Raw genomic sequence first — 27,782 nt, 5'->3', positions numbered from 1 at the left:
GTCACATTCTGAAAAAGTAGGTCACTCATCAAATATCAGGTGCACATCATCAGTACAGGTCCACTATTTATGATGCAAGAACATCTTGGAAGGCCAAGCAGTCTGACATTCCCCATCAATTGGCAAAATTGAGTGATGACAAAAAAAACGCATTGTTTTTTCCAGAGCAACATTTAACTTTGACCTCAAAGGGGTATGATGTAAAACGAAATTTTACATCATACCCCGCATCATCATTTTACATCATAAAAAAATGCCCCATCACCCTGAGCGGGGTGGTCCGTGACCTGCCCCGTTACCCTGAGCGGGGTGGTCCGTGCCCCACCAGGTCACCATGAGCGGGGTGGTCCGTGCCCCGCCCCGTCACCCTGAGTGGGGTGGTCCGTGCCCCGCCCAGTCACCCTGAGCGGGGTGGTCCGTGCCCCGCCCAGTCACCCTGAGCGGGGTGGTCCGTGCCCCGCCCCGTCACCCTGAGTGGGGTGGTCCGTGCCCCGCCCCGTCACCCTGAGCGGGGTGGTCCGTGCCCCGCCCCGTCACCCTGAGCGGGGTGGTCCGTGCCCCGCCCCGTCACCCTGAGCGGGGTGGTCCGTGCCCCGCCCCGTCACCCTGAGCGAGTGGTTCGTGCAATAATACCCTGAGTGAGTGGTTCGTGCAATGACACCCTGAGCGAGTGGTTCGTGCAATAATACCCTGAGTGAGTGGTTCGTGCAATAACACCCTGAGCGAGTGGTTCGTGCAATAACACCCTGAGCGAGTGGTTCGTGCAATAACACACTGAGAGTGGTTCGTGCAATAATACCCTGAGCGAGTGGTTCGTGCAATAATACCCTGAGCGAGTTGTTGTGAAATAACACCTGATTTCCAAGTCGTTTGCCGTATTAACATGTTTTCTAAATTACTGAGCCAATTTTTTTTTTTTTCCACTCGTCACATGCAGCTATGTTTAAAGATTAATGTTTGTGAACATATCCCTGAAACATTGATATAAAAGCAATTGTTTTTCGGTGAAAGCTACTCATGGTTTTTGCCGATATCGGCCAAGTGTGTGTGTGTGTGTGTGTGTGTGTGTGTGTGTGTGTGTGTGTGTGTGTGTGTGTGTGTGTGTGTGTGTGTGTGTGTGTGTGTGTGTTTTTTCGTAAAGCATATCTGTCTCTCCCATACTTGCTCTACCCCTTCCCAATACAGTGCAGCACACTCACACTATGTCTCTGCCTCTGTCTCTGTGATATATATATATATATATATATATATATATATATATATATATATATATATATATATATATATATATATATATATATATATATATATATATATATATATATATATATATATATATATATATATATATATATATATACTAGCGATACCCGTGCACATGCACAGGATAGCAGTACAACATAGCTGGTAGCAGACGACAGACCGTACATGGGGAATGACAAAAATTCGCATTGTGCAAAATGCAAGTGGTACTATGGAACGCCAAGACTTCCCAAACATTGTCGGCATGTCTGCTAAGTGCCACAGCAATTTCATAGGGATCGTGTGACGGCGAGTCGAGTTTTTAGTGTGTAAGCTTGGTATTAAAATAGATATATATATATATGTATATATGTATATATATATATATATATATATATATATATATATATATATATATATATATATATATATATATATATATATATATATATATATATATATATATATATACACATATATCTGGACATATCCGGACAGTGGTTATGTCTGAACGGTGTTTGTCTCCAGGCAGGGTTTGTCTGCGGATGTGTTGGAGCAGTGTCTTTCTTCAGCCAGCTTGGCTCCAGACACGTACGGGCAGGGTTTGTCTCCGGATGCGTCCGGGTGGTAATTAACGCTCCACTGCACGTCTGCCTTCCCTTCCTCTCACCTCACATTGTCTTCCCTTCACACACCCCTTCCTCGATCTCCCCCACCCCTCCTCGCTCCCCTCCCAACTCTGTCCTCTCTCCCCGCTCTTCTCTCCCACCCCTCTCTCCCTCTTTTTCTCTGTTCCCCCTTCAGTATTCCCGTCAGCGAAGTGAAGGGTGGTATTTGCTCGAACAATAATATAGAGGGTGTAAAGAGTACAGGCAGTGGTGAGGAAACAGCAATAGAGATTGGTAGACGTTAGGTATGGGAGACAGTTTTTGTGGGCGATGAGACCACAAAATATGTAGATTCTTCATTCTGCAGGAAGGATCGTAGACACAGAATTCTGTGCAGTTTTGAAGGAGTAGGAGTTCGGGACATTGAAGGAAGGGTAAACGACATTGTATCGGGTCATGGCAGGAAGAAGTTGGTTGTGGTACACCGAGGAGCGAATGATTTAGGGAAAGACTATTCTGAGGTTTTGAAAAATAAATACAGGATATTGAGTAAGCAGCTGAAAGCAAAGGGTTGTGAGGTCATGTTTTCTGGGATTCTCCTAAGATGAGGCTGTGATATAGAAATTATGAGCAGATCAATGGATGTCAACCAATGGCTGGAAGAATGGTGTAAGGAGGAAGGTTTTACATTTAGGAAGTAATGGCAATCATTTCAGGGACAAAGGGAGTGTTTTCAGAATGATGGCCGTATGTTAAATAGAAAGGGGGCAACAATGTTTGCAGTGGGAATTGAGGAAGGAATTCAGGGTTTTTTAGGTCAGCGAAGGGTGGGAAAGCTATTAAGGAAGGAACGGTTGAAGTAATTGTGATGAGTAAGGCCAGACAAGAAAATAGAATTTCAGGAAGGGAAAAGTTAAATATATCCTATACCAATGCCAGAAGTTTAAATAATAAGATGGAAGAGCTTGAAGCCAAAGTAGATAGCGAGGAGTACGATGTAGTTGCAGTGAGTGAGAAATGGTTTAAGGAGGAGAGTAACTGGAGGAAAGGATTAGAAGGCTACAAGGTGTATCGGTGTGATAGGAAGGAGAGAATAGGAGGAGGAGTAGCAATCTCGGTAAAGGACAGCATTGCATCAAGAGAAAGGGGTGACATTAAGGAAGGAATAAATGTTGAGGATTCCATGTGGATAGAGATTAGAGATTGTAAAAACAGTAAGATACTGGTAGGATGCTTTTATGGGACTCTGGATGTGAAAGAAGAGGAGGAAGGAGGAGTACATGAAGATTTCAAAAAGGGCACGTGGTCAGGGAAGAGTATTGATTATGGGGGATTTTAACTTGTCAGGGATAGATTGGGTCCAGGAACAGGGGAATGGCAGAGCAGATGAGGATTTCCTAGTTTTAGTCCAGGATTGCTTTTAACCCAGTTTTGTAGATAAGCCCACGAGGGGGAGTGGAGTGTGAGACCTCCTTTTAAGTCATAATCCCAATATGGTGGAGGAGGTGGAGGTTGGGGAGCATTTCGGAGCAAGTGACCATAACATTGTGTGTGCAAAGATTCTGTTGAGGGTTAGAGTTCAGGATAGTAGGGTAAGGCTATTAGATTTCAGGAAGGCAAACTGAGGGTATGAGGAGAGAATTGGGTGAGGTAGATTGGGAGACTAACAACAGGACAATCAGTATCAGAGAAATGGGAATCCTTTAAGGACCAAATGTGTAGAGTGCAGAGTAAGTGTATTCCAATGAGGTGTAAAACTAGAAGTAGAAAGAGACCAGGGTGGTTGAGCAGTGACATCAGGAACGCTATTAAGGAGAAACAGAAGTCATTTATTCAGTTTAAAATAACAGAACTGGAGTTAGATATTTATCGCTATCGGAGTAAACAGAGGCAAGTTAAGAAAATAACTCGGCAAGCCAAAGGAGTACGAGAAGGACATGGCTAAGAATATTAAACATAATAGCAAGACTTTCCTTAAGTATATCAGGAGAAAATAACAGGTTAGGGAACAGTGTGGGTCCATTGAGGAATAGCATTGGGAGAGCGGTTAGTGATGAAGGTGAGATGGCAGGCTTATTAAACAGGTATTTCACTTCACCTTTGACACAAGAACAGTCAGGAAAATTGCCACTAGCTGAAAGTATCTATCGAGGAGGTGAGGAAGGGCTTTTACAGAAGATCCAGGTTGGAGTGGAGGAAGTAAAGGAACAGCTCGGTAATCTAAGAGTAGATAAGGCTCCGGGTCGAGATAATATGGACATGAGAGTATTGATGGAGGTGGCTCAGCAGGAAAGTGAGATGTTAACGGATATTTTCAATAGTTCACTGGAGTCAGGACAGGTACTGGAGGATTGGAGACCAGCAAATGTAATTCCATTATTTAAGAAAGGATCCAGAGAAGAATTGGGAAACTATAGACCTGTTTGACTTCAGTTGTGGGGAAGGTGTTGGAAACATTAATTAAGGACCAGATGAGGAATCCATTGAAACAAATACAAACTAATTAAAGGTAGTTAGCATGGGTTTACCAAAGGTAGTTCCTGTTTAACAAATCATTTAGAGTTCTATGAAGCAGTGTCTGATTGGGTGGATGAGGGAAAGGTAGTGGACATAGTATATCTTGACTTTAAGAAGGAATTTGATAAGGTACCACATCGGAGGTTGTTAGCCAAAGTGAGGGCTTGTGGAGTGGTTGGTCAGGTGGCTAATTGGATTACAAACTGTCTTCGTGGTCGGAAGCAAAGAGTGGCTGTGAGTGGGAGGATGCAAGTCGTGAGGTACCTCAGGGATCAGTACTCGGACTATTTTTATTATTATTTATTATTAATTACATCAATGATTTGGATAGTGGGGTGAAGAGTCGGCTTTCCATATTTGAGGATGATACAAAGCTTGGAGGTGAGGTGGATAGTGGAGGGGGTGATGATCAGATTCAGGAAAGTATTGATACTTGTATGGATTGGGTAAAAGATTGGCAGATGGAATTTAACCTGAGCAAGTGTAAAGTGTTGGGAATGGGAAAGAACAATGAAAATAGAGATTACAGGATGCAAGGGGTAATTTTGGAGCGTATCACACTGGAGAAGGATCTGGGGGTGGTAATAGATACGGGAGGTAAGCAGGCAGCACAGTGCCAGGCAGCTACAGGTAAAGCAAATGGGGTTTTAGGCTGTAAAAGGAGGGGGATCATTTATAAATCAAAAGAGGTGGTGTGAACATTGTACAGGAATTTAGTGAGGGCCACATCGAGAATATTGTGTGCAGTTTTGGTCACCACAGTTCTGGAAGGACAGAGATGCCATAGAGAGGGTTCAGCGCAGGGCTACTAGATCGATTCCGGGCCGAGCTCGACTCAGCTATGAGGAGCGGCTGAAAGAGACAGGGCTTTATACACTAGAAAGGAGGCGGTTACGAGGAGATATGATGAAGATGTTTAAAACAATGAAAGGTAGAGATAAAATAAGTGCAGGTGAATTATTCAGCAGAGTAGACAGTGATTGGACCAGGGGCCATATCTTGAAAGTAAAGAAGAGGTGAGTTAAGATGGTAGCAAGGCAGGGGACTTTCACTCAGAGAGTAGTTAATGTATGGAATGGCCTCCCTTGAACGGTAGTGGCAGCAGAAACAGTAGATAAGCTGAAATTAGAATTAGATAGGTACCTGGAAGTTATGGAGATGGAGGGGTATAGGGATGTTGGGAGGAATGTGAGGTAGTTTGAGCATTGATGGGTGATTGTGTGCATGTGTACGGAGTGTTATTGGTGGGGGTCTCGTGTGGTTGATGTTGTGTTTTTCCCCAAGACCGCCTTCATCCATGCCCTCTCCCCTGGAAAGAAAAATAAAAAGAGAAACTACACAAAAAAAATTTTAAACACAAAAAAAAAAAAAATTCATTTTTCTTGTGAGCTCGCCTGTTCGAAGAACAGAGAGCTATAGCGATACCCCCGGCGTCAGCGTGAGCATCGGCGTGAGCGTGAGTATCAGCGTGAGCATCGGCGTGAGCGCGAGTATCAGCGTGAGCATCGGCGTGAGCGTGAGTATCAGCGTGAGTATCAGCGTGAGCATCGGCGTGAGCGTGAGTATCAGCGTGAGCATCGGCGTGAGCATGAGTATCAGCGTGAGTATCAGCGTGAGCATCGGCGTGAGCGTGAGTATCAGCGTGAGCATCGGCGTGAGCGTGAGTATCGGCGTGAGTATCGGCGTGAGCATCGGCGTGAGCATCGGCGTGAGCATCGGCGTGAGCGTGAGTATCGGCGTGAGTATCGGCGTGAGCATCGGCGTGAGTGTGAGTATCAGCGTGAGCATCGGTGTGAGCGTGAGCGTGAAAAAGTTAAAGTTTTTGGTGCAAGTTTTTCCTTTCTAATGTTTTTATCCACCACACTATTTTTTACTGATTACAATATACAAATACATATATTGCTTTAAAATTATTTGGATCAGACTTCACTGCAATGCTTTATCAAAAATATTATTAGACTAGTTTTGATCTCACGTTGATAAATTGGTGTGGTGTTCATGTGGTGCAGGCATGATGGGCTGAATGGCCTCCACCTGCATCTAATTTACTCATGTGCAACAGATTAATAAACAGAAGAAAATCTCTCGGGAGCCAGCCTGGAAGGCTTAGTGCCATGATAATAATAATAATTATAATAATAATAATAATAATAATAATAATAATAATAATAAAGGCCTCCACCATGTGGTGTCCATGAAGGTTGTACATTGAAAGCAGTGACGTAGAGTCCCGAGCCTGTCAGTGGTGAAAGCTCCACTGCCCCTTTCAGAGTAAAGTTCATCACCGACAAAAGGGAGGATTTCTGGTAGAAGCTGTCAGCCAGTGATTGCGCGTTATTTTTCGGAGAAAAGATAGGGAAGAGACGCAGTCAGAAGGTTGACAACTTCAGGAAGGGAGACTGCTCGTTCGTGTGACCACATCTCCCCCCAAACGGGTGGTGTTGCAATCGGGTGTAGCTCTGGCAACATTTCCTTTACATTGCTGAGACATGGGGAAAAAAAAAAGAGAAGAGCCGAGATAAATGAGGGAGTGAGTAGTAAAGCAAAGTATAGAATGAGCAAGGAAGAAAAAGCAAACATCAAGAGGAAAGGAGGACAGATGAAAAGGCGAAACGGGGTCAGAATAAAATAAAGTAACATTTTTGTGGGAGCATTGCGTGGACTATCTGAAGTGCCCGTCGAGGACAGGCGGGAAGAATAGGAAGTCACCGTAAATAATATAAATATTCTCTTTCAGCTCAAATTAACCATGTTCTGAGATGGTTGCATTATTTAATTAATTTCAAATTAAATTACCGTATTTTGTATGCACGTGTACGGTATCTTTACAATGGGATTATAGCTCAACATTCCAAAAAAGAAGGGCCACATATTCATTTTAATTCATGCAAAATGCAATGCCTGGAGTTCCGGCTACACACACACACACACACACACACACACACACACACACACAATTATGGATGAATAGAGATGATGATGATGATGATGATGATGATGATGATGATGATGATGATGATGATGATCCCTTAGAAGTTTGCTTTCTTCAAGCAAATACAATGGCTATTCCCATATCTCAACTCTGGGCGACGAAGCAGCCGATGTAATGCCTTCCCACATCATGGAAATGGCCCGACGTATCAATGGAGTCTGATCAAATGTCACTACAATCTGAACACTCAAATTTCCGTTCATTTGTCAATTCAATTTGATGCCAATGATGACATCATTGACGACGCATTTTCTATACAAGGTATCCTCAGAGAAAAGCAAGACGGAGGACAGTTATATTATTACAAGTTTTGCGTTCAACTCCTGCCCTCCTTCCCGTGCCTAGGGGAGGGGTAGAGGTGTGGAATGGACGACAGAGTAAGTATTGTAAAATAAACAAATGGGAAATAGAAAAAGAGGAAGCATGCAGGCAAAAGGAGGGGCTCGAGGGTGGGTTCGAAAAGATAAGAGGTAGAAATGGAAGGGGACAGGAGATTATAATGGTCTTGGAAGGAAGAGTGGGATTAGACAGCTTCGGGGAGGGATTCCACGGGGTTTGATGAAGGATTATGCAAATGAGGCATTTTGCTTCACTTTGCTTTTTGCAACCCTTCATGTTACGTGGGTGTCATGTAAAGCACACAACGTTTCCTGGGTTCGCTTGCATTTCAAAACTTCTATGTTTTGCCGATGAAACCAAGTTAGAAACAGGTGTACATGACTGAAGTTTGGAATGGTGGTTCGCACTTGGTAAAACAGTGAAAACATATTTTTTTTATGAAAAAAAGGAACATTACCTCGAGTTGGGTTATTATTGAGATGACTCTTGTGTGCTCTGTAATGGTCGTATTGCAGAATACACAAGTCACCTATTTACAGCTTTAAACAATTGAACACTTATGTTTCTCCAAATAAGAAAACACAAATTTAACATCTCAGGTTGACCAATAAAATTTGAGCAATTGGTGCCACAGTTACTTTCGCCGAGTGGCACCAGCTTCTTCCCCGCTACTTTTCCAAACACGCCATCGAATATCTACGAGGGTAGTTCAAGCTCGATGCCAAATCGTTATCTGGGGAAAATGAAAAACGAAATGGCGGTCGATGAAACCTGACCTATTTCTCAAGGGGTTCCCTTGCGACACGTACACACTTGTCCCACACAAATGTGCCGCCACTCTGCGGATAAATCTTTGGGAAGGGCACGCAGCAAGTTCAGGGTACGTGCTGGGACGTCTTCATTGGTCATAAAGTTAATGCTACGCAGATTTTCTTGCAGTGTGAAAATATGTGATAAATATACTTTATAGAAAATAGATATACTTTATAAAATCACGCACCCATCTCAACAAGTCCACAAAGGTCCTGTGAGATTTGGAGGAGATCCCTTTGTAGAAAACTTGAAAGGCCTTATTGAATTTCAAGTGAGAACAAATTGTTAACACTTCCAACACGAATAACCCATTCGGAAACTTCACGTAACGTGATCCAAAAAAAATTCTCCAAAATTAACTGTTCAAAGTCGCTTGATGGTTGCTTGAGTGACCAGCAATTAGTACCATGTGAAAAAGCTCAAAATCAGTCACCAACTCACGGCACCATTTAAACGCACAACTCCGTGAAATACATGTTGTGTCGACAAAACAAATTGTGTAGACAGTCTCCTGTAACTTTGAGCTGCTTTGTTGCCCTCCTTCACAAGAAATTTAATGATGTACAGTGCCCTCTGATGTACAATTGTGCAGTATGGAAACAGTGAGGTCAAATTTGTTTTTTGTTTTTTTGTATACATTGTCGAGGCTCATGAGGGCTAACACAGCAAAAAGGGGGAGGGGGGGCAAGAGACAAGAGGGATGGGAGAGAGAAGGACAAAACATTGGGGAACAGACATATTAGGAGATTTGTGGAAGGGAGAGAGATGGGGCGGAGAACACGGGGTATACAAGATGGACATTACAGGGACTGTCAGGAAGGAAAGCAGGGAATTTGAAGGAGGTGGGTTTGTGGTGGATTAACGGGGGTAGAAAAGATCGAGGTTTTCGATGGGGGACGATAAGGGGTGGTGGTGAACAGCTGTTTTGAAGGCCTGGAAGGAAGAATGGGATTTAACAGAGTGTGGGAGTTTATTCCAAAGGCAGGAAAAAAAAAGAGGAATGAAAGAGTGAAGGTGAGCAGCGATTCGTGATTTTGGTAGTTTTACCAGAAGGGGGTTGCAGGTGGACCTTGAGCACCCTTCAGAAATATAGTGGGGACAAATCGCAGACAGAGAGGGTGGGGGGTGTAGGTCAACACCGAAGAGAAGACAGTAGAAGACAGAAAGACCACCGACCTGCCTGTGGTGAGAGAGTGAGAGGCCCAACGACCCAGCCTCATCGCAGGAGATACCAATGATCCTAAATGCCTTGGTTTCCACAGCATGAAGCCAAGAAAGGTGAGAGGCAGGAGCACCAGTCCAGAGGGGAGAGCATCAGGCTGCGGACGAAAGCTTTGTATGTGGTCAGGAGTTCAGGTAGGCCAAGGAAGGACTTTGCACAAGGGAGGATGCCCAGTCGGCGACTGGCTTTGGAGGCGAGGTTTGAAATGTGGCTTTCCCAGGAAAGATCATGGCATATCATGACACCCAGAAGGTTGAACGAAAGGACTTCTTCCAGAGGATTGTTGAGAAAGTGGATGGGGGGGGGGGGTTCTCAATGATCCTTTTGGAGAGACATAGTGAGAGTGTGAGATTTGTCATGATTGAAAGACATGTTCCACGTGTTGGCCCAGTTTGTGGTTATATCCAGATCTGCAGTGAGCGAAGAAGAGCCTGCTTGCTGGTCTGAGGGATGACATATGGTATGACGAGGGTGGAGTCATCAGCAAAGAGCTAAAGAGGATTTTCCAGAGAGTCGGAGAGATCATTGATGAAAACCAGAAAAAGAACAGGGCCCAGAACGCTACCTTGAGGAACTCCAGCCTGCACAGGAAGAGGGGATGAAAGAACTCCATTTAGGGCCACACGTTGGCTGCGACAGGAGAGGAAATCTGCGAGCCATGAGTGGAGATGGCCTTGGATACCATGGGAAGAGGGTTTGGTGAGCAGGGCGGGGTGCCAGACCGTGTCAAAAGCACGCGGTATATCTCGGGATATGGCTCTAATTTCATGTCCGGCATTGAGGACCTCCATCCATTGTTGGGAGGGCAGAAGAAGCATATCCAAGGTAGAGTGACCTGGTCTGAAACCAAATTGATGATCGGAAATCAGACCATTGGAGAAGAGGAAGGATTTAATGTCTGAAGCGATGATGGATTCCGTAACGTTGCTGATGATTGGGAGAAAGCTGATGTATTATTGCTGCATCCTCAAAAAATTTGGATTTAAGATCAAAAGATGAATATGAGGCAAGAGGAGAGAATATCAGATTTTATTTCTTGGTATTTCTATCTGTACTAATAAATGTCAATGTGTGTGTCAGTGTGTGTGTCACCTTCATAACTCCAAAACCATAAAGCCGAGCAGCCTGAAACTTTGCACGCAAACTAAGAAAACTCCAAGGAAGTGCAGGAGTGAAAATTGGATGTTTGTGTTAATTAAAACATCCCTTTTGAAGAGAATTAACAGCCTTATTTAATTATATCCTTCATCAGGCGATCCTCGGCCACCTCGCTCTCTGGGCCATATGCAACCTAATACTAACTTTCTTTTTTCTATTTTTCTAAAGCACCATTCCTTTCATACTATAAAGGCACTTCGGGCTGCTGAGGCAGTTTATTTGGCTAGGAGTACAGTCTGGACGGGTCGCCACGCCAACACAGGTTACCCCAAATAGCTCAATCATCCCAGTAAGCTGGCACTCATTTTGCCGACCTCAGAAGGATGACAGGCTGAGTCAACCCCACCTGGTATTCATTCAACAGCCGAGCAGGATTTGAACTCAGGACCCTCGGAACCCAAGCCTACCACCCTAACCATTAAGCCAAACACCAGGCTTATACTAGCTATTATACTACTTTAAGTTGATCTGTTCTAATACTTATGCTTACCTAAAATGGGAGGACTGAACATAAAAAGTGCTGTTGTTCAACAATGGTAAAAATATATATGCATACAAATATTGTTACAGAAATGGCCCATGTTGGACTACTAAATATAGGATTAGCTCAGTTCCCCCATTAAATGCATGTATAGCTAGGTTGTTTGGTTAAAAAAAGGACATTATATGTGTGTCAGGAGGTGTAAAAGGCTGTTTTATTGCTTGTGTGGTGGTGGAGGACCGAGAGATCCCTCTTATTCCTACCCCATCCCGGGATAGGCCCCTCCCAGTCGGCTGAGGGGTGTGGCCTGGAGAGAGGGTGTGGCTGGAGGGAGGAAGTGACGTGAAGGGGAGGAGTTTTGTCAGCTTCGCCAAGACGCGTGCTCGTGGAACGAGAGAAAAACGAGAGAGAAACGAAGGGGAGAAAGAGTATTGTGTGTTGAAAACAGTTGGGTTTTCGAGGCGTGCTCAGAGTGGCTTCGAAGCGAGAGAAACGAAGGCTTCGTGAAAAGGGTTGAGTGTATGGAGAATGGTCGCCGAGGAAGGAGTGCTCGTGTGTCGAAGCGAGCGAACGGAGGCTTCGTAGAAAGAGTGCTCGTGTGTCGAAGTGAGCAAACGAGAGAGGAAACGAAGGCTTCGTAAAAAGGGTCCAGTGTGTGGAAATAGTCGCTCTCGAAGCGTGCTCGTAATTCAAAACGAGCGAACGAAGGAGTTGAGTTTTGAGAAACGGCAGTGGGCTTTTGAGAGGCTGCCTGCATGTCGAGGATTCTGCCGTGAGAGGGACGGCAGCCGGCTTCGAGGCGAGCGAGAAAAGAAAAGGCAGTGGTGAATCGGCCGGGGGAGAGAATGCTGAACCTGAGGGTCGAGTCTGCCATCGGCCGAGAAAGAAAAGGTGATTCAACAGTGAGAGGACGAAGCGGAAGTCGGGCTTCAAGGCGGGAAGGCAGGAGAGGAGATGCCGGAGCCTCTGACGGTCCTTATTCACCTCACAGCTGGACACGTTGTCGATCCGCCTGCGGAGCCCGGCACCTCGATTTGGGCCTTGTCTGGTAAACGGGCCAGGCCTGGATTTGTATGCTGAACCCTGGAGAGAGATCGGCTGAGGCCCATCGTTGATCTGGCGGACTTGTGCCGTCGACATTGGGCCAGAGCACGCGGAGACCGCGTGCGTGAGGTCTGCGACAAAAGGACAAGCGCCATTTTGCCACGCGGAATGGTTCGAACTGGGAGTTTGAATCCGTGGACATCCGCTTGTTACGAGCGACATTCGTGCTTTTTGACACTTTCCTCTCGTCCATTAGACATCACCAAGTACTCTGTCTTGTCTTGCATGCATGCTGTTTGTCTTTGTCTGCACGTGTTGCATAAGGCATATTTCGGTAGCGACCCTCTCGAAACCTGTAGTCCGTGGTTCCCTAGTTAAGAACGGGTTGAGGATTGTTAATAAAACCATTGTCGTGAATTTTGCTTGTGTTGTGATCCCCGATGTTCCCCAATAAATCTGGTTAATTCGTATGAAGTTGCCGCTATGGATTAATTTGTGTCGCGTCGAGGAACGATCCGTTAGATTGGCATATAAAACCAAAATGGTTACAGACTGGCGGAAAACGCTCGGCATCTGACACAACCAGTCTGTAACCGGGGTTCTATTTCCCCAACTGGTAAGGTACAAGGATTACGTTGGCATCGCGATTGAAGGCGCGTGACCCGAGGCCTGTGCTGAGCCGGCCGGCGTTATAAACCCCGGAGACAGTGGTGGTGAGGGTGGCGCCTAGGACCGGGTGAGAATCCCGCAACCCCGGATCCGCAACAATATCAATAAACACAAGTGGACTTTCTGTACTCTTGCCTCGTATTCATCTTTTGATCTCAAATCCAAATTTCTTGACTATACAGCAGGCAAAAAAAATTTGACTTTACTGTTCCAATACTTATCGAGGGCACTGTATCTCTGTTCTCCCCATTTGGACATTGCTCAGAATGCTTTGACCAGCATCGGTGTCACTCACTGTATAATTTGCTCAGAGTACACAGAATCAATTTCCACAATTCACCAAATGTATTTGGTCGCTGCAGATCTTTTTTTTTGTTTCGTTTCGTTTTGTTTTGTTAACCGCAGAAACGGAACATCGGATTCCCCAAGTAAAACTGATACCTGACAATTTTGCTAAATTTATGGCAATCTTAAAACCTTCAGTGACAAAGTACCGTCCGCGAGGCTAGCGCAGGGCATTCACTCCTTGCTGGACACAGGAATCAAAATCTCTTTTGAAAGAATAGAAGTCCGGTGGCAATCCAGAGATTGACACCAAGCCCCCGAGTTCAGTAAATTCAGCCAGCTTGGAGAGGTACGAGACCATGGAGGGATTTGACCTCACACACTCAAGTAACAAAGCTTGGGCCTTATTGAGGTAGTTCTGTGGTATACGAGACGTCAAGCTGGTGACAGTGCCAATGCGGTAGCCTCATAGCTGCTGAAGAATAGCATGTTGGTGATGGACAAAAAAAACCTGATTGGAGATCAAAGAAGCTCTCTGCACAAATTACAAGCCACGGCAGAATCCCTCCCGCCTGCTCCAAACTTTCCTGAGGAGATTGAGGAGGTTCTTGGAGTTACCAAGAGACACAAAGCCGCCATCGTCAACAGAATTATACCTGAATTTGTAAAGAATCTCAGGAAACGAGGACGCGACACTTTTCACTGGTGTCCACAAGACAGAGAAAATTCAACCAATCTGGTGACAAGCAACAGTCATCACTATATTACCTCCACCACCAAAGGTGAAGGTTTGTTTTCACCCCTCTGTCTGTCTGTCTATCTGTCTGTGTCTGTTTGTGTACAGGATATCTCAAAAACTTGTGGATGGATCCGGATGAAATTTAGTGGACAGATTCAGTGTGTGACAAGGATGAACACTTTAAAAATTCTCGTAGTTGGATCGAAATCCAGATACAGATCTTCATTTTTTTTTTTAAAAATCGATTTTGGTGAAGATCTGGATTCGGATACAACTACGAGAATTTTTGTTAAGTGATTCGTCACCATTGAGAGATGGGGCTAAACTATTATATAGCACGATATCTCAAAAAGTTGTGAACGGATTCGGATGAAACTTGGTGGACAGGTTGGGTGTGTGACAAGGACAAATCGATTCGATTTTGGTGAAGATCCGAATCTGGATCTGGATACGAGATTTATTTAATTCTCAAGTGATTCTTCACCATTGAGAGATAAGGCCAAAAAACGATATCGTACTGCATAGCATGATACTTCAAAAATGGATTGGGCCCGATATGTTCGCGTGGATCAGGTGTTACATGGCGAAGGCATGCGCTCCACTGAGTGCCCTTCTAGTTAAAGACTGGAAACCTCCCGATGACCACGCCAGCTCCTGCCCAATCTCCCTCCTCTCGACCACCAGCAAATTGGTGGAATGGACGCTTCTGGCCCGACTTTCTTCAATAATACAAGTCCTACTACGAGAACAAGCTGGTTTTCGCCCTGAGCGAAACTACTCTCACCAGGCCACTGCACTCGCTAGCTACATCAAAACCGGCTTACAACGCCGTTTAAAGACAGGTGTGGTCTTCATCGATTTATCGTCGGCATAAGACAGTTTGGTGACAAGCTTCGTTGTTCAAGCTTTCCATCATAACACACTGTTAATTCACACTCCAGCTCCTCAGAACATTGATTGCTGACCGATCGTTTGCGAGACTATCTCGATGATTCGGTAAGCAGGGTACAGACTGAATTCCGGTCTCCCTCAAAGCTTTGTCTTGGCACTAACATTGTTATATATACATTCCTGACCTTCAACTTTGGCAACACAATATCAATCCCTGTGGAAAAGTCAGCAAAACTCTTACTTGTGACTTGACCACACCCAGCGGCTACTTATAAAGATGGAGGCTCAAGCGAAATACTACTAAAACAGCGGTTACGTATTTCTATTTGGATAATAAATCTGCTCGTACAGAATTAGATGTTTCTTTCTGTAGAAAGTGGCTTTATCACAAGATCTATGCCATGTATTTAGGAGAGCCATTTGAAAGAATCCTTATCTTCTACCACCATCTCAAAAGAACAAGAGATAAGGTATGCGCTCGAATAGCCCTGGTGCGGAAACTTGCTGAGACTTTGTGGGGTTGGAGTCAAACACGATGGACGGCTATAATAGCCCTTATCCTTTCGACTGCAGAGCACTGCACTCCTTTACGGGTCCGCAGCACTCACACAAAACACCTGAGACCCCCAATTGAACAGTGCGTTCTGACTTGTCTCGGGAACATTGAAGTCGACACTTGTCGACTGGCTCCCGATCTTGTCGCACATTGAACCACCAAAGATTTGCCGAGATGTCCAGACTAACAGTCTTTTGGCGAATCTACGGGAATCCAAAGGGGGAATTCCACACGTTATGGAGTGACAATTTCAGTCATTTTTCTGATCATCCATGCTCGTGGCACCTACGCCATGCAACTGATCCTGCTCTATACACACTATGTTATACCCGAGGTCTGCTTCACAAGGATACTAATGAAGTTCTGAAAAACTAAGGGAATTTCAACTCATTAATAATCAGAATTAGAAATGAACAGGAGAGAAACAACATTATAAATATATGTGGAAAAATTGCTGGCCCAGACCGGGAATCGAACCCAGGTCCTCTGGAAAACCGTACCAGTGCTCTGCCATCTGAGCTATCTCGGCGACCCACCGGCTGAGCAACGCAATTCTTCCACGTATACAAGTATCCCTCTCTTTCCACACATTATGGAGTGACAATTTCTGTCATTTTTCTGATCATCCATGAAGACCCTCTCCTGAGCAGGCCCTCGCTGCTCCTATGGTTGGCAGCGAGTGCCCCGGAAGCAGTGGGAGGGGGGGGGGGAAGAGAGCAGCACTTGTATATGTGGAAGAATTGCCTTACTCAGCTGATGGGTCGCCCAAATGGCTCAGATGGCAGAGCACTGGTACGGTTTTCCAGAGGACCTGGGTTCGATTCCTGGTCTGGGCATGCAATTTTTCCACATATATTTATAATAATTAACAACCATAAATTCTGTCATGGAGTGATGACGTCTTGATGTGAACCAAACATGAACAAGCATTTAGAAATGAGCTCTCCACATGGCGATAAAATTCTGCCAAATTATGCTTAGATACACTGTTGATTGCATAAGCCTGGTGTTGGCTTAGTGGTTAGGGTGGTGGCTTGGGATCCCAGGGTCCTGAGTTCAAGCCCAGTTGGCTGCTGAATTCACACCAGGGAGTTGACTCAGCCTGTCATCCTTCCGAGGTCGGTGAAATGAGTACCAGTGTACTGGTCCCGGTGTATGCCCCGGTTAGAATAGGTGTACCATATCCCTGTGTGTCGTAAGAGGCGACCAGGGTTGGCGTCAGGAAGGGCATCCGGCCATAAAACATTGCCTCAAGAAAAAGCCAAACCCCTGCACAGCAGGGAAAAATGGCTGTAAAAACGGTCATCTTATACACTGTTGATTGCACTTCCAGTGGAGATATTCTGGAACTCCCAAACATCTCCCAATATTGCAGAATAAACTGAAATGTTGCTCTTATGGAGTGACAAAAATTCCGTCACGGAGTGACGAGTCACTTTCACCAACTACCAGAGGCCCTAAATTATTCATACAATACCAGGCTAAAGAAATAACAGTGCAAACAAATAATTACGAACATCAAGCGATAACTCAGCTTAAAATCTTAAAATAAATCTTTTGAAAATTATAAACATTTCCTAATAATCAACTTGAAGTATGGGTAAATGTGTTGAAAATTATTTGAGACCAGAAACTGAGAAACAGTGAAGTCAACGGATATTTCTCAAACACGTTATGGTTACGATGCACAACGTATGGTTGATGGACATTTTCAGCTTGCGGTAAATCAACCAGGCACTCTCTTCTTTCTCCAGGAAAACAAAAGCTAAACCAGAGCCCCCCTCCCCACCCTCCTTCTTTAAAAAAAAAAAAAAAAAGAAGCCTCGAGGCACCTTTCATCTGCCACTTGAGTCACCTGTCTTTGGTGGACTTTTTGAACAATACTGAACGGTGACAAAGTCATGAGGATGCACAATAGGTTGACATTGTGGCCAAGTTTGTTCCTCAGTTTTGTCATTGGATGTTCATGTATGGTATTCCGGGTGGAGACCGACCGCTTCGAAGCGCTCAGCTGTTGAGTACACGGTAGCCTCAACTGCATGTCGACTCACTGGTTTCACACTTTGTTCGGTGGGTTCTGGGTAACAATATTACAGACAGCCAGCATTCATCGAGTTCTGCCTTATCCTTCTCAATATCTGCTGATGTAACAGACAGCACCTCGATTTCCCTGCAGTGTTTATTTACTCCTTGGACAAAAGATTCAGCATCCGACACTGGTTCACCGACCAGATTAAGCGCCGACGAGAAATGTGAGATTTGCAAACGTTAATTTCTGTTCGAACCGACTCGCTGCCCCATCTGAGAAAAACCCGATCACCCTGATATGCAGGTACCTCGAAGTCAGCGTTGTGGTGATTTTTCAGAGGAAGCTGTGTACAGCATATTTTCCATGTTGAAGGTAATTACTGACAATACAATAATTGATGACATTACCATCTACCCAAGAGAACAGGGTTACTTGAAGGTGACTCCGGTGAGCACTCTGAATTTCATTCTGCTCTATTGGAGCATAGTTATCAGTGAAATAAACTTGAACAATGACATGATGCCCATCGGCTGCCTTGCGTCGCTCCTCAAATAAATTGCTTTCTTTCCTCCTAATTAATAATGCAAGGTGAAGAAAGGAAGTTGCTTGCACACCTCGGATAATGCTTCCTGGACAGTTTCATCTCTGACCGCTTTTGTTGCCCATTGTCTGTGACTGGAACCACTTCAGATGCACACTCGTGGTTTCATCGTCAAGATCATGTCAAGTTTGCCATGACACTCATGACAGTAGAGACATTTTCCTGACCTGCATTCAAAATCATCCTGATTACACACGATGACTTACAGAAATTTACGATAGGTGGTGGCCAGTCTGGCTACATGGGGTTTCAATGCTTCCAATAGGAGGAAAATATTTTTTGTGGAATCGGCAGTGGCAGACAATGTGAGGGAACGTCAAATAAAGGCTGACATTTGTTGGATGGAGTGCCACAAATTTTGAATGATCTTGCTGTCAGGGTAGGTGTCACAGAACAGTGAGCGCACTTCCCGCACAGTCATCATGAGGAAGCACTGATGGACCTGCTCCTTGGTCTTTCCTTTTTTGAAAGTTGCAAAGTCCTTCTTACATGGTGACACCCATGAAACGTCTGCCTGCTGGTACAACTTGATGACTGCTTCCCCAAGATCAGCAGATATTATATTTGGAGGATTCAAATTTATGACTTCATAGCAAATAGGTTTATCCATGAAAACCAGTCATTTCACAGCAGCAGAAAGTTTCCTCCATGACTTTGGCAGGGCTCGACTTGCTCCTTTAACTGAGTTTCCAAGGATGGAGCTATTCTCGTAAGCTGGAAACGCAGAAGCACGTACAACCATGGATTCTTTCTTCTTTTTTTTTTTTTAATTCTCCCGACATCGTCATTGACAATTTTGTTCATTTTCCAGATTTTTTCAACATTCGCTGCTCGTGCATGCTTTTTTCCATTCCGCATCCAACACCCTGACATTTGCACCTGTATTTGTGTTCATCTCGAAAACGCTTTTGGCACTCGGCGGCAGCCAAGGGCATTGTGACTGTAACAACAATGCAGTTGCGAATCACCCAGGTCGCCAACCGAGTAATTTAACGGCCAGCTTGGGAAACATTGCTCGATTTTAGAGACATAAATTTAGCCACATTCAAACTATAAATGAGCGAAGAGGAATATTACTTTTACTTAACATTCATTGGAGGGCAGATGATTTACAATCAATCAAAATTCACGCTGCTAAGTATGGACAGAGGACACCAGGAAGTAGTCGTGTTACGAATCTGGAAACCACGAGCACTCAACATACAGGTCCTATAGCTCAGTTATTTCGATAAGTAAATGTGGATAGATAGCTCTCTTTCCCTTGTTTAATGGGTAATTAAATGTTCATGCGCTGCGGAGTTATTTTGATAGTCAGGGTTTTCTTTTATTTTAAATCAACTATAACTACAACAACAGCAGCATCACCCTCACCTTCATCTCGCTTCCTTGCACCGACGCCATGGCCTACGTGCGTGTCGGCACGTACATTGGCAGAGTCCAATGTGCCAGGCGGGGTTTCTTTGGGGCATTGGCATCTTGGATTTCGCTCCAAATACGGGCATGGCGCCCCTCTCAGCCAATCGGAGGGGTGCGAGCGAGATTGCCATCGGGCAGCCAATGAGAGAGGGCCACGCCTGAACGGATGGCGTGGGAGAGAGAAAAGAAAGGAGAGCTGAGGATAAGTGCGGTGGATCTGCTGGAAAAAGAAGAGAGTTTTGGTTGTCGGCACGAGCGCCGAGCGGAGCTCTGGACTTTGATCGCTCTCGCTGGTACCTGGTTCTTCGGGCAGTTTCCTCGAGTGCGCGTTCTGGCCTCTGCTCGTCCCGTTGCTGGCGCCTGGTTTGTCGGGCCGTTTCCTCGAGCGCGTGTTCTGGCCTCTGCTCGTCCCGTCACTGGCGCCTGGTTCGTCGGGCCATTTCCTCGAGCGCGTGTTCTGGGCTCTGCTCGTCCCATTGCTGGCGCCTGGTTCTTCGGACCGCATCTCGACACTGGCCTGGTTCGCTCGTCTCAGCCAAACCACACTAGGTGGACAAGTCCATGTCCTTCTGGGTATCTGTGTGTGTGTCTGTCGGTGGGCCCGTCTTTAAGTAGTAAATTGTTTGCCTTGCATCTCTTATTAGTCGTGATAACTCTGCCCTTACGTGCTTCCCTCCTTCCCCACCTACTGTTAATAAATACCCTATTTGTTAAATGTATCAGCTCGCTTTTGTGTTTCTTTTATTGGTTTAACACGGTGCGTGTTGGGGAATTAGAAAGGCCATTGTTGCCATAGATATACGTTTGGACCGACGGATCTCGGTAACCATCTGCTCGGGTTATGCACGGTTCGAGCATGCTACTGGCTCGTTCCGCTCGAGCTCCGCCGAGGGTGAATTTCCCCGGTAGTTTGGGCGACGTGGGTATTTAGGTAAATCGAAATTGGCAATCGACCCTATCCCACGTGGCCGACTTACTGGCAATCTTCGGTCCTATAATGGACCCGTCAGCTCCGGAGTTATCCGGGGTGACGACCTATAAATTCCGGGTGTTCGTCAGAGTCGACCCTACTGCTCCAACTCGCAGTCGTGCTCGCAGCTGATCCCCGGCCCACAACAGTAGTACCTAGCTGGTGAATTCTTGGATTGCTGACATCATATCACCTATCGGATCATCAACCAATTAATTTCATCCATGTCTGCAGCTTGTCACTCCATAATGGTACGAAGTGACAACATTTTATCGATTTAATATTTCAATCATGTTGAATCTTTTTTTCGACGACAGAGCATGCTGTACGATCAGTCAATGGTACGAGTTATTGATGAAATAAAAATAGTTTCTCTCCACTTCCACCAGCTAATGCGATAACGAATGAAATGTTTAATATTCTTGCTGTGGAGCGAGAATTTTTTAATTAAAATCTTAATTGCATTCAGATGGGGCACTGACTTCAGTCGATCAAGTTCAACGATTCACATCAGATATGGGGCAACAGTATAAGGAACAGTTTTAGATGCCTAGCCTCATGTATTAAAAAAAAATAAAAATAAGCAATTAGTTATTATTGTTTGCGATTATAAATCAACACATTTTACATTTTTCAGGAATACATCAAGCAATACATAAAAACGAGGCTTGTCAGCTGATCATATGTTCTGAAACTGCATATTTCTGCCTTTCCATTAATGTAATAACACGTTTCAACTCTGAAATATAAATTTTGACCTCCACGGACCATTCATATGGAAATGCCCAAATATACCCATTATGACTTTAAAAATCCTCCAAGGATAACATTAAAGACCTAAAAGCCGATCTCAGTGAGCAGTATCACGACTGGTCTCACCAGAATGCAACAATGGCAGGCTGCTTGGAATAATTCAATGGCCTATAACGAATACCTTGTTTTTGACCCCTCCGTATAGCATGAAGGGTTTAACCTGCCCCGCAAAGAGTGGTGCAAGCTTAACCGCATGTGGACATCTCATGGAAAATGGGCATTTAAACTTTTTCAATGGAAGAAGAGGCCAGCATCTCAATGTGATTGGAGACACCCCGTTCAAACCACGACTCGTGTTATAATCTAAATGCCCGAACTATTCCTTCCCTTCAGGCGTGGCTGACATTGACAGACTCATACCTGATGCAGTTATGTGGTTTTCAATTATCAACATAAAGCTATTTAAAAATAAATATATTTTTTTAAAAAACCACGCTGCCAATCCATTGAAAGAAGAAAAGGTATCATCGAGAAAAATATCAGCACCGAGCTATTATTTTTACACATTCTGCAATAAAACGTCTACGTCGACCTTAAAATGCCCTTGTGCGTCAGGACACCATTCCAGTCGAGAGCCGAAAACGCTGACATGCTAAAACGTGCATTGTTCTAGACTCCGCCCGGTTTGCTTGCAAAAAAAATCCTCATGCAAGTTTCACACCTTTGGTCGGATAACGTTCTCAATATTATGCAATGCTGTTGCTGGAGATGGTGGAGAGTAATCAGGTGTAGATGAAGCATCGATGCACTCGTCTGAGGATGACACTGGCACAACAAATTCATCTGCAAGGCAAAACGCATACCAATTCCAGTCATCCATGAAACAAAAGAAATATATATTATATACACATACATACTAATATCAAAAACACATTGAAATGTTCAGTTTCGCTCATCACTGTGCTGCTCTGCCCTGGGTACACAATTGTGAAAAGGAGTCGAGGTTTCCAGGCTAATTAAAATGCAGTTTTAGGGACTTTAATGCGCATTTAAATCATCCATTAGTTGGACAGCTTGTAGGAACAAGCAAAGGATTTACAAAAGCATGACAGGAATAAGCCTCGAGCATTCGGGTATGAAAAAAGAAGAAGAAGCAATCAACTCTATCCCATTTCAAGCACCATTGGACATTGCAATCATTTTGAATAGTGCTTTTGGAAACAATACCGCGAAACAAGAGGCAAGGCGATTTTGAATGTACGTTCGATATATCAGTTCTGTGTCTTTAAGGAATTATTATCAAGCACCTCCCATCTTGTTGAACACACGTCTCTGTTGTAGTGCCTAAGGCCTGCAACCATGCAACGTAACTTCGGATATTCACTTGCAGAGAGTGTACGTAAACGTGAACAACAATTGACATGAAATGACAACAAGAAGAAAATCACATTTGAAAAAAATTGAACATCTAATCAACTTCATGAGGCAAGTGTTCAGATGGGAATATCAAGCATACTTCAGCAATAATAGCCAGTCCAGAGGGATTGCACATTCGCTCCGCCGAAGGACTAAATTCTGAAACACCAGCCGCACCTCTTTTGCCACGGCGCTACAGATGCACGCAGCAACTTTTAGCTGATAATATCTGTGATTTATGTCGTGGAGCGATTGTTTAACTCGTGGTGCCCAGACAGGCGTCCATATCCTATGCCTCCAAATTAATTTCATGTCTTTACCTTTCCTGTCATCTACATAAGAGTACATATTGTTCAATAAGACTTGGACACAATCTTTACTCGAATTGGACCAGCCAATTCAAGCCGTAGGATCAATGCCTCCCTCAACATGGTCCATTATGTTCGACTCAATGCTGTTCTGTTGAATATTATCTACAGAACATGTATGAAATATTGAAGCTATTTGAACCTAAAGTGCCTTCCTACACCAAATAACTTCAGAGAACACACACATACACGTTTGAAAGAATAGAAGCTTACCTTCTCTTAAAAATAAATTAATTGTAAAAAAGGAATTTAAATTTTTTTTTTTTTTAAATCCACTAAAACAAAAAAAAAAAAACCTAGTGTCTGTCAAGGTATCCTAAAAGTATACACAAAGTTGCTTCTGAGCCATCGAGCCTGGGTTCAAATCTCGGGCAGGCTACACACCGTCATCCTCAACTACAGATTGCGTAGTATCAGCGGCACAGCCGCACACCCATTCATTGATGCGACTCGGAGCCGCGTGCTGCATATGAAAAAACAACAAAAAATACGTTTTGGAATATTTGTGCCAAAAGAGGAACAAAAACTCAATTCAACTGAATGTATATAAATATGAGATGTAAAACTATAACGTCTAACCTTCGTGCTCTTCGTACAATAACGTTTTCTTGTAATTTGAGAGGCTATTCAAATGTGCAGAATATACCAAGACAGACTGTTGTCAATTGCAAAGGTTAAAAAAGCACTGTTTAAAATGTCCACGCATTGCGGAGACCTACTTACATGCACGCATTTAGAAATACATTAACATTTTCAAGAACGTCATTTGTACCAGTTCCTTCAGTAATCTCAAGGAGCATCCAACTCAGCACAAGTGCACAGAAGCAGCATGACAAGGCATACCCAAGCATTCGTAAATTGTGATGCAGTGCGAGAGAAAAGAAGAGGAGCCAAGAAGAAAAAGCAAAGGAAGGAGGAGGAGGAGGAGGATGGGGACAGGGAGAGAGAGAGAGAGAGAGAGAGAGAGAGAGAGAGAGAGAGAGAGAGAGAGAGAGAGAGAGAGAGAGAGAGAGAGAGAGAGAGAGAGAGAGAGAGAGAGAGAGAGAGAGAGAGAGAGAGAGAGAGAGAGAGACACCACAAGTTGATTGGGAAGAAGGGTGAGGTCGGAGAGGAGGAGGTGGTAAAAGACCTGAGCTCTTTAGCAGTCCATGATACTGTGGAACTTTAGTTTCAGCAGCAGAGAGCAGCTCATATGGATTTTCAGATTCAGTCAGAATCAGCATGTGCCTGGCACTCTCCACTCCCTACAATGGCACACATACCAAATGTGTTGCAGCATATTCTCATGCAATGACCTCTGGCTGACATGTTTTTGAATGGATTCAGAGGGGGACAAAGGAACATTGCAAAAAAAATGTATACACTAAAATAAAAATAAAAACGTAATCAAATTGCTCAGTTACATGTCTGTTATTTCCTTCCTCTAGGACATGATACTCTGAGACTAAGCATTACGACTGTTCTCTGAATGTTTTCCAATCTGTTGACATTCTTGGTTATCACAATCAGATTCATGTGTCAGCAATTCTCAAAGACAGACACATCCCATAGCTTTTATAGGATAGAGTATTGTTGGACCACACTATTCACGGACCCTGCGTATTTGCGGTTCATAACATGTGACCTGCTTCTACATTGGTGCCCCTGTGCTTCACATATTTACCTCCATCACCAAAGGTGGAAGAGGTTATGTTTTCACCTGTGTCTGTCTGTCTGTCTGCTGGATATCTCAAAAAGTTGTTGATGGATTCAGATGAAACTTGATGGACACGTTGGGTGTGTGACAAGGAAGAATTGATTCAATTTTGGTGAAGATCCAAATCCGGATCCGATTATTTTAAAGTGATGCTTCACCATTGAGAGATAGGGTCAAAAACAATACATAGCAGGATATTTCAACAATGTATTGGGCCCGATATGTTCTCGTGGATCAGGCATTACGTGGCGGAGGTATGCGCTCCACCGAGTGCCCTTCTAGTTATAACCTGCTGCTACATTTACGGCCCTGCGCTTCACATATTCGTGGTTTTTCACGGGCTTATTCACAATTTTTCTAACCTGCTTCTACATTCATGACCCTGTGCTTCACTTTTTCGCAGTTTTTCAGGGTTCATTCGCAATTTTTATAACCTGCTTCGACATTTGCAGCCCTGTGCTTCGCATATTCACGGTTTTTCGCGGGCTTATTCGCAATTTTTCTGGCCTGCTTCGACATTCGCAGGACTGTGCTTCACTTATTCGTGGTTTTTCTAACCTGCTTCTACATTTGTGGCCCTGTTTTTGACATTTGTGATTTTTCTTGTGACAAATCACGAACCGCCAGGAACCTATCTAGTGGGGCAACTTAGCTAAATATAGCATAACAATTGTGCATTTTGTGAGGAAAGCACCAAATTTGGCACACTAGTAGCCTATCATATTATGAACACATTTGGATATTGGGCCATCTCAAATTCAGCCGCTGATGGCTGCGGCAGCCATTTTCCACGGCCATGGAAAATTTTGAGATGGCCCAATATCCAAATCTGTTCATAATACGATAGGCTACTAGTGTGCCAAATTTGGTGCTTTCCTCACAAAATGCACAATTGTTATGCTAAGTTGCCCCACTATTCCCCCTTTTTCCCATTGGAACAATACCCAACATTCGCGGATTCGACATTTGCGTAATTTTTCAGGAACGTATCCCCCACGAATGTGGGGGTCCGACAGTATTGCATAACAAAAATGCCTCCTCCGCCCTCTTCCTTACATTGGCTCAAAATATATTCTGAAACGTCGAGTTGATTGGTCATCAGCAATTTATCCGATTTACAAAAGAACCCCAACAAAAAATTAAAATCTGCATTATACGAATTCCTCATCCTTATCATCACAGTCAACTTACAATAATTAAAATAAAACATATAATCAAACACCATGATGAAATTACTTGGTCGTCACAAGGAAGAGTTGTTTTTCTTCCACCCCAGTATGCTCAAAAGTGCGAGTTGTGTCCATAAATGTGGTTTGAGATAGTTAACCTCTACTTTGTATGTGCAAGTTCCATGATTATAAATTTTCATCAATTTTGTTTTGAGCACAATTTCCCGACTGTACACACAAAGGATTATGAAGCAGTGTTCCTTGCAATTGACTCAAAACATTTTATGAAAAGTTCGAATAAGCGATTTTAATTACTTGGTGAGTGGAGTATTAATGGATCGATGATTTTTCGGAGCATTGTTTATCTGCATAAATGCTGGACGGCCCTAAGCATAATTAATTATATCTGAGCACAACCACTCCAGATCCGAATCATGTGCAGACTGGTTCTTGACAGCGCAAGGTGACAACACTGGAGGGCTTGAAGTTACATTTACGACATTATCATTATAATCTTCATACTAAAATATGCAATTTGGTGCATGCCTTTGGTCATGAGTTATGCAATCTCAACCAAACTTGCCAGTGGGACTAAGGGTCTGTCATAACTCGCATGCCAATGGTTGTAGCTACTTGATTCAACCCGCCCCCCGCCCCCCCCACCACTCCCGAGAGGTTGTGAATGGGGAAGAGGGAGTCGATGGAAAATTCTCTATGTAAATATGTACCTGGTGAGAGAGCGCATGACAGGCCGTCCAACTTGATTTTACATTTTCAGACACTCAGTCAAGTATGGCACTTAAGACTCAACTGCAAAATATGAGGAGGAATTCTAATGTTCCATTTGTTTTTTTCCGTCTTGGAAGAACTTTTATCAGCTTGAAGTGTGGTTTCCGATGTACAGCTGGGGTGTTCCATTTTAGCAAGCGGCTTGCTATCGCTTACCAAGCCAGTTCTGTATCAACCGCTTTGCAAGCCCATCACCGAGCCACTCGGCAATTGGAGCAGGCAATTATTTTAAGTTCTTTGTTATGTTAGCAAAAATGGTCACCGTAGTCGGATTCAAAATGATACTGCACCCAATGAAATGTTCAGAAGCATAATCCACCACCTTGTTTTGGAGACTGTTCTCATAATCTTATTGAAATGTGTATTTTAGGGTGTACCACTATTGCAAAAGTAGTTACTGGAATGAAGCACTATGTGCCTATCGATTCCACTCGTGAAGTTAGGTGATCGACCAAAGTTTGAAAATTTTCCCGCCTTTTTTGACCACGGGCCGCCATTTTGAAATTTTAGGAAAAAAAATCCATATTTTTGGAAACAATATTGATTTTTGAATATTTTTTAAAATACATTTCTCTGTGTTTAGATGGCCGAATGCACTTCAGTAGGCACCAGTATGATGGTAAGTACCCGTAAATATTATTCACAACTTGTCCCAACATTTTGAGAAGGGGTTGCCATTTTGGAATTTCACTGAAAATCCCATATTTTGACAATTATTGCACGGCACATTGTTCGGCATTTACAGAATATCAGCAGTAGCGTTTTCATAAAGACATTATAAATGACAAATGAGAGCATGATCAATTAATTATGAGAACAACCAAATATGTTTTAAGCGACATGGTTTTCACATATGACAACATAACAATCTAGCAAACAAGCAACCACACAGATATCTTATATAGAACATAGCATTTGTTTTGTATAGTCTGGGTAATGCTTCCTGTGCTCTTCCACGCACTGTAGCAATGCTTGACTTTGTTTCTCATCATTGCACATATAAATAAAGTCAGACACTA

At 43.9% G+C, this 27,782-nt stretch overlaps 1 protein-coding gene across 7 annotated transcripts in view; it reads right to left on the bottom strand.

The window, feature by feature from the left end:
* ANKS1A (ankyrin repeat and sterile alpha motif domain containing 1A) overlaps positions 1–27,782 on the bottom strand; it is a 178,563-nt gene that overhangs the window by 90,190 nt on the left and 60,591 nt on the right. For all 7 annotated transcript variants that reach the window (XM_085894384.1, XM_085894410.1, XM_085894428.1 and 4 more), the window contains exons 10-11: positions 24,239–24,353; positions 22,047–22,168 (exon numbers count right to left, since the gene is read on the bottom strand). In XM_085894384.1, the coding sequence (XP_085750510.1) occupies positions 22,047–22,168; positions 24,239–24,353 (237 nt within the window). The remainder of the gene's footprint in view (positions 1–22,046; positions 22,169–24,238; positions 24,354–27,782) is intronic.

Source organism: Eptatretus burgeri, chromosome 1, assembly GCF_056783735.1.
Source record: "Eptatretus burgeri isolate ZD-2024b chromosome 1, Ebu_testis_v1, whole genome shotgun sequence".
Classification (NCBI taxonomy): domain Eukaryota; kingdom Metazoa; phylum Chordata; class Myxini; order Myxiniformes; family Myxinidae; genus Eptatretus; species Eptatretus burgeri.
The sequence above is the reverse complement of the archived record's forward strand: the minus strand, read 5'-3'. Positions and strand labels throughout refer to the sequence as shown.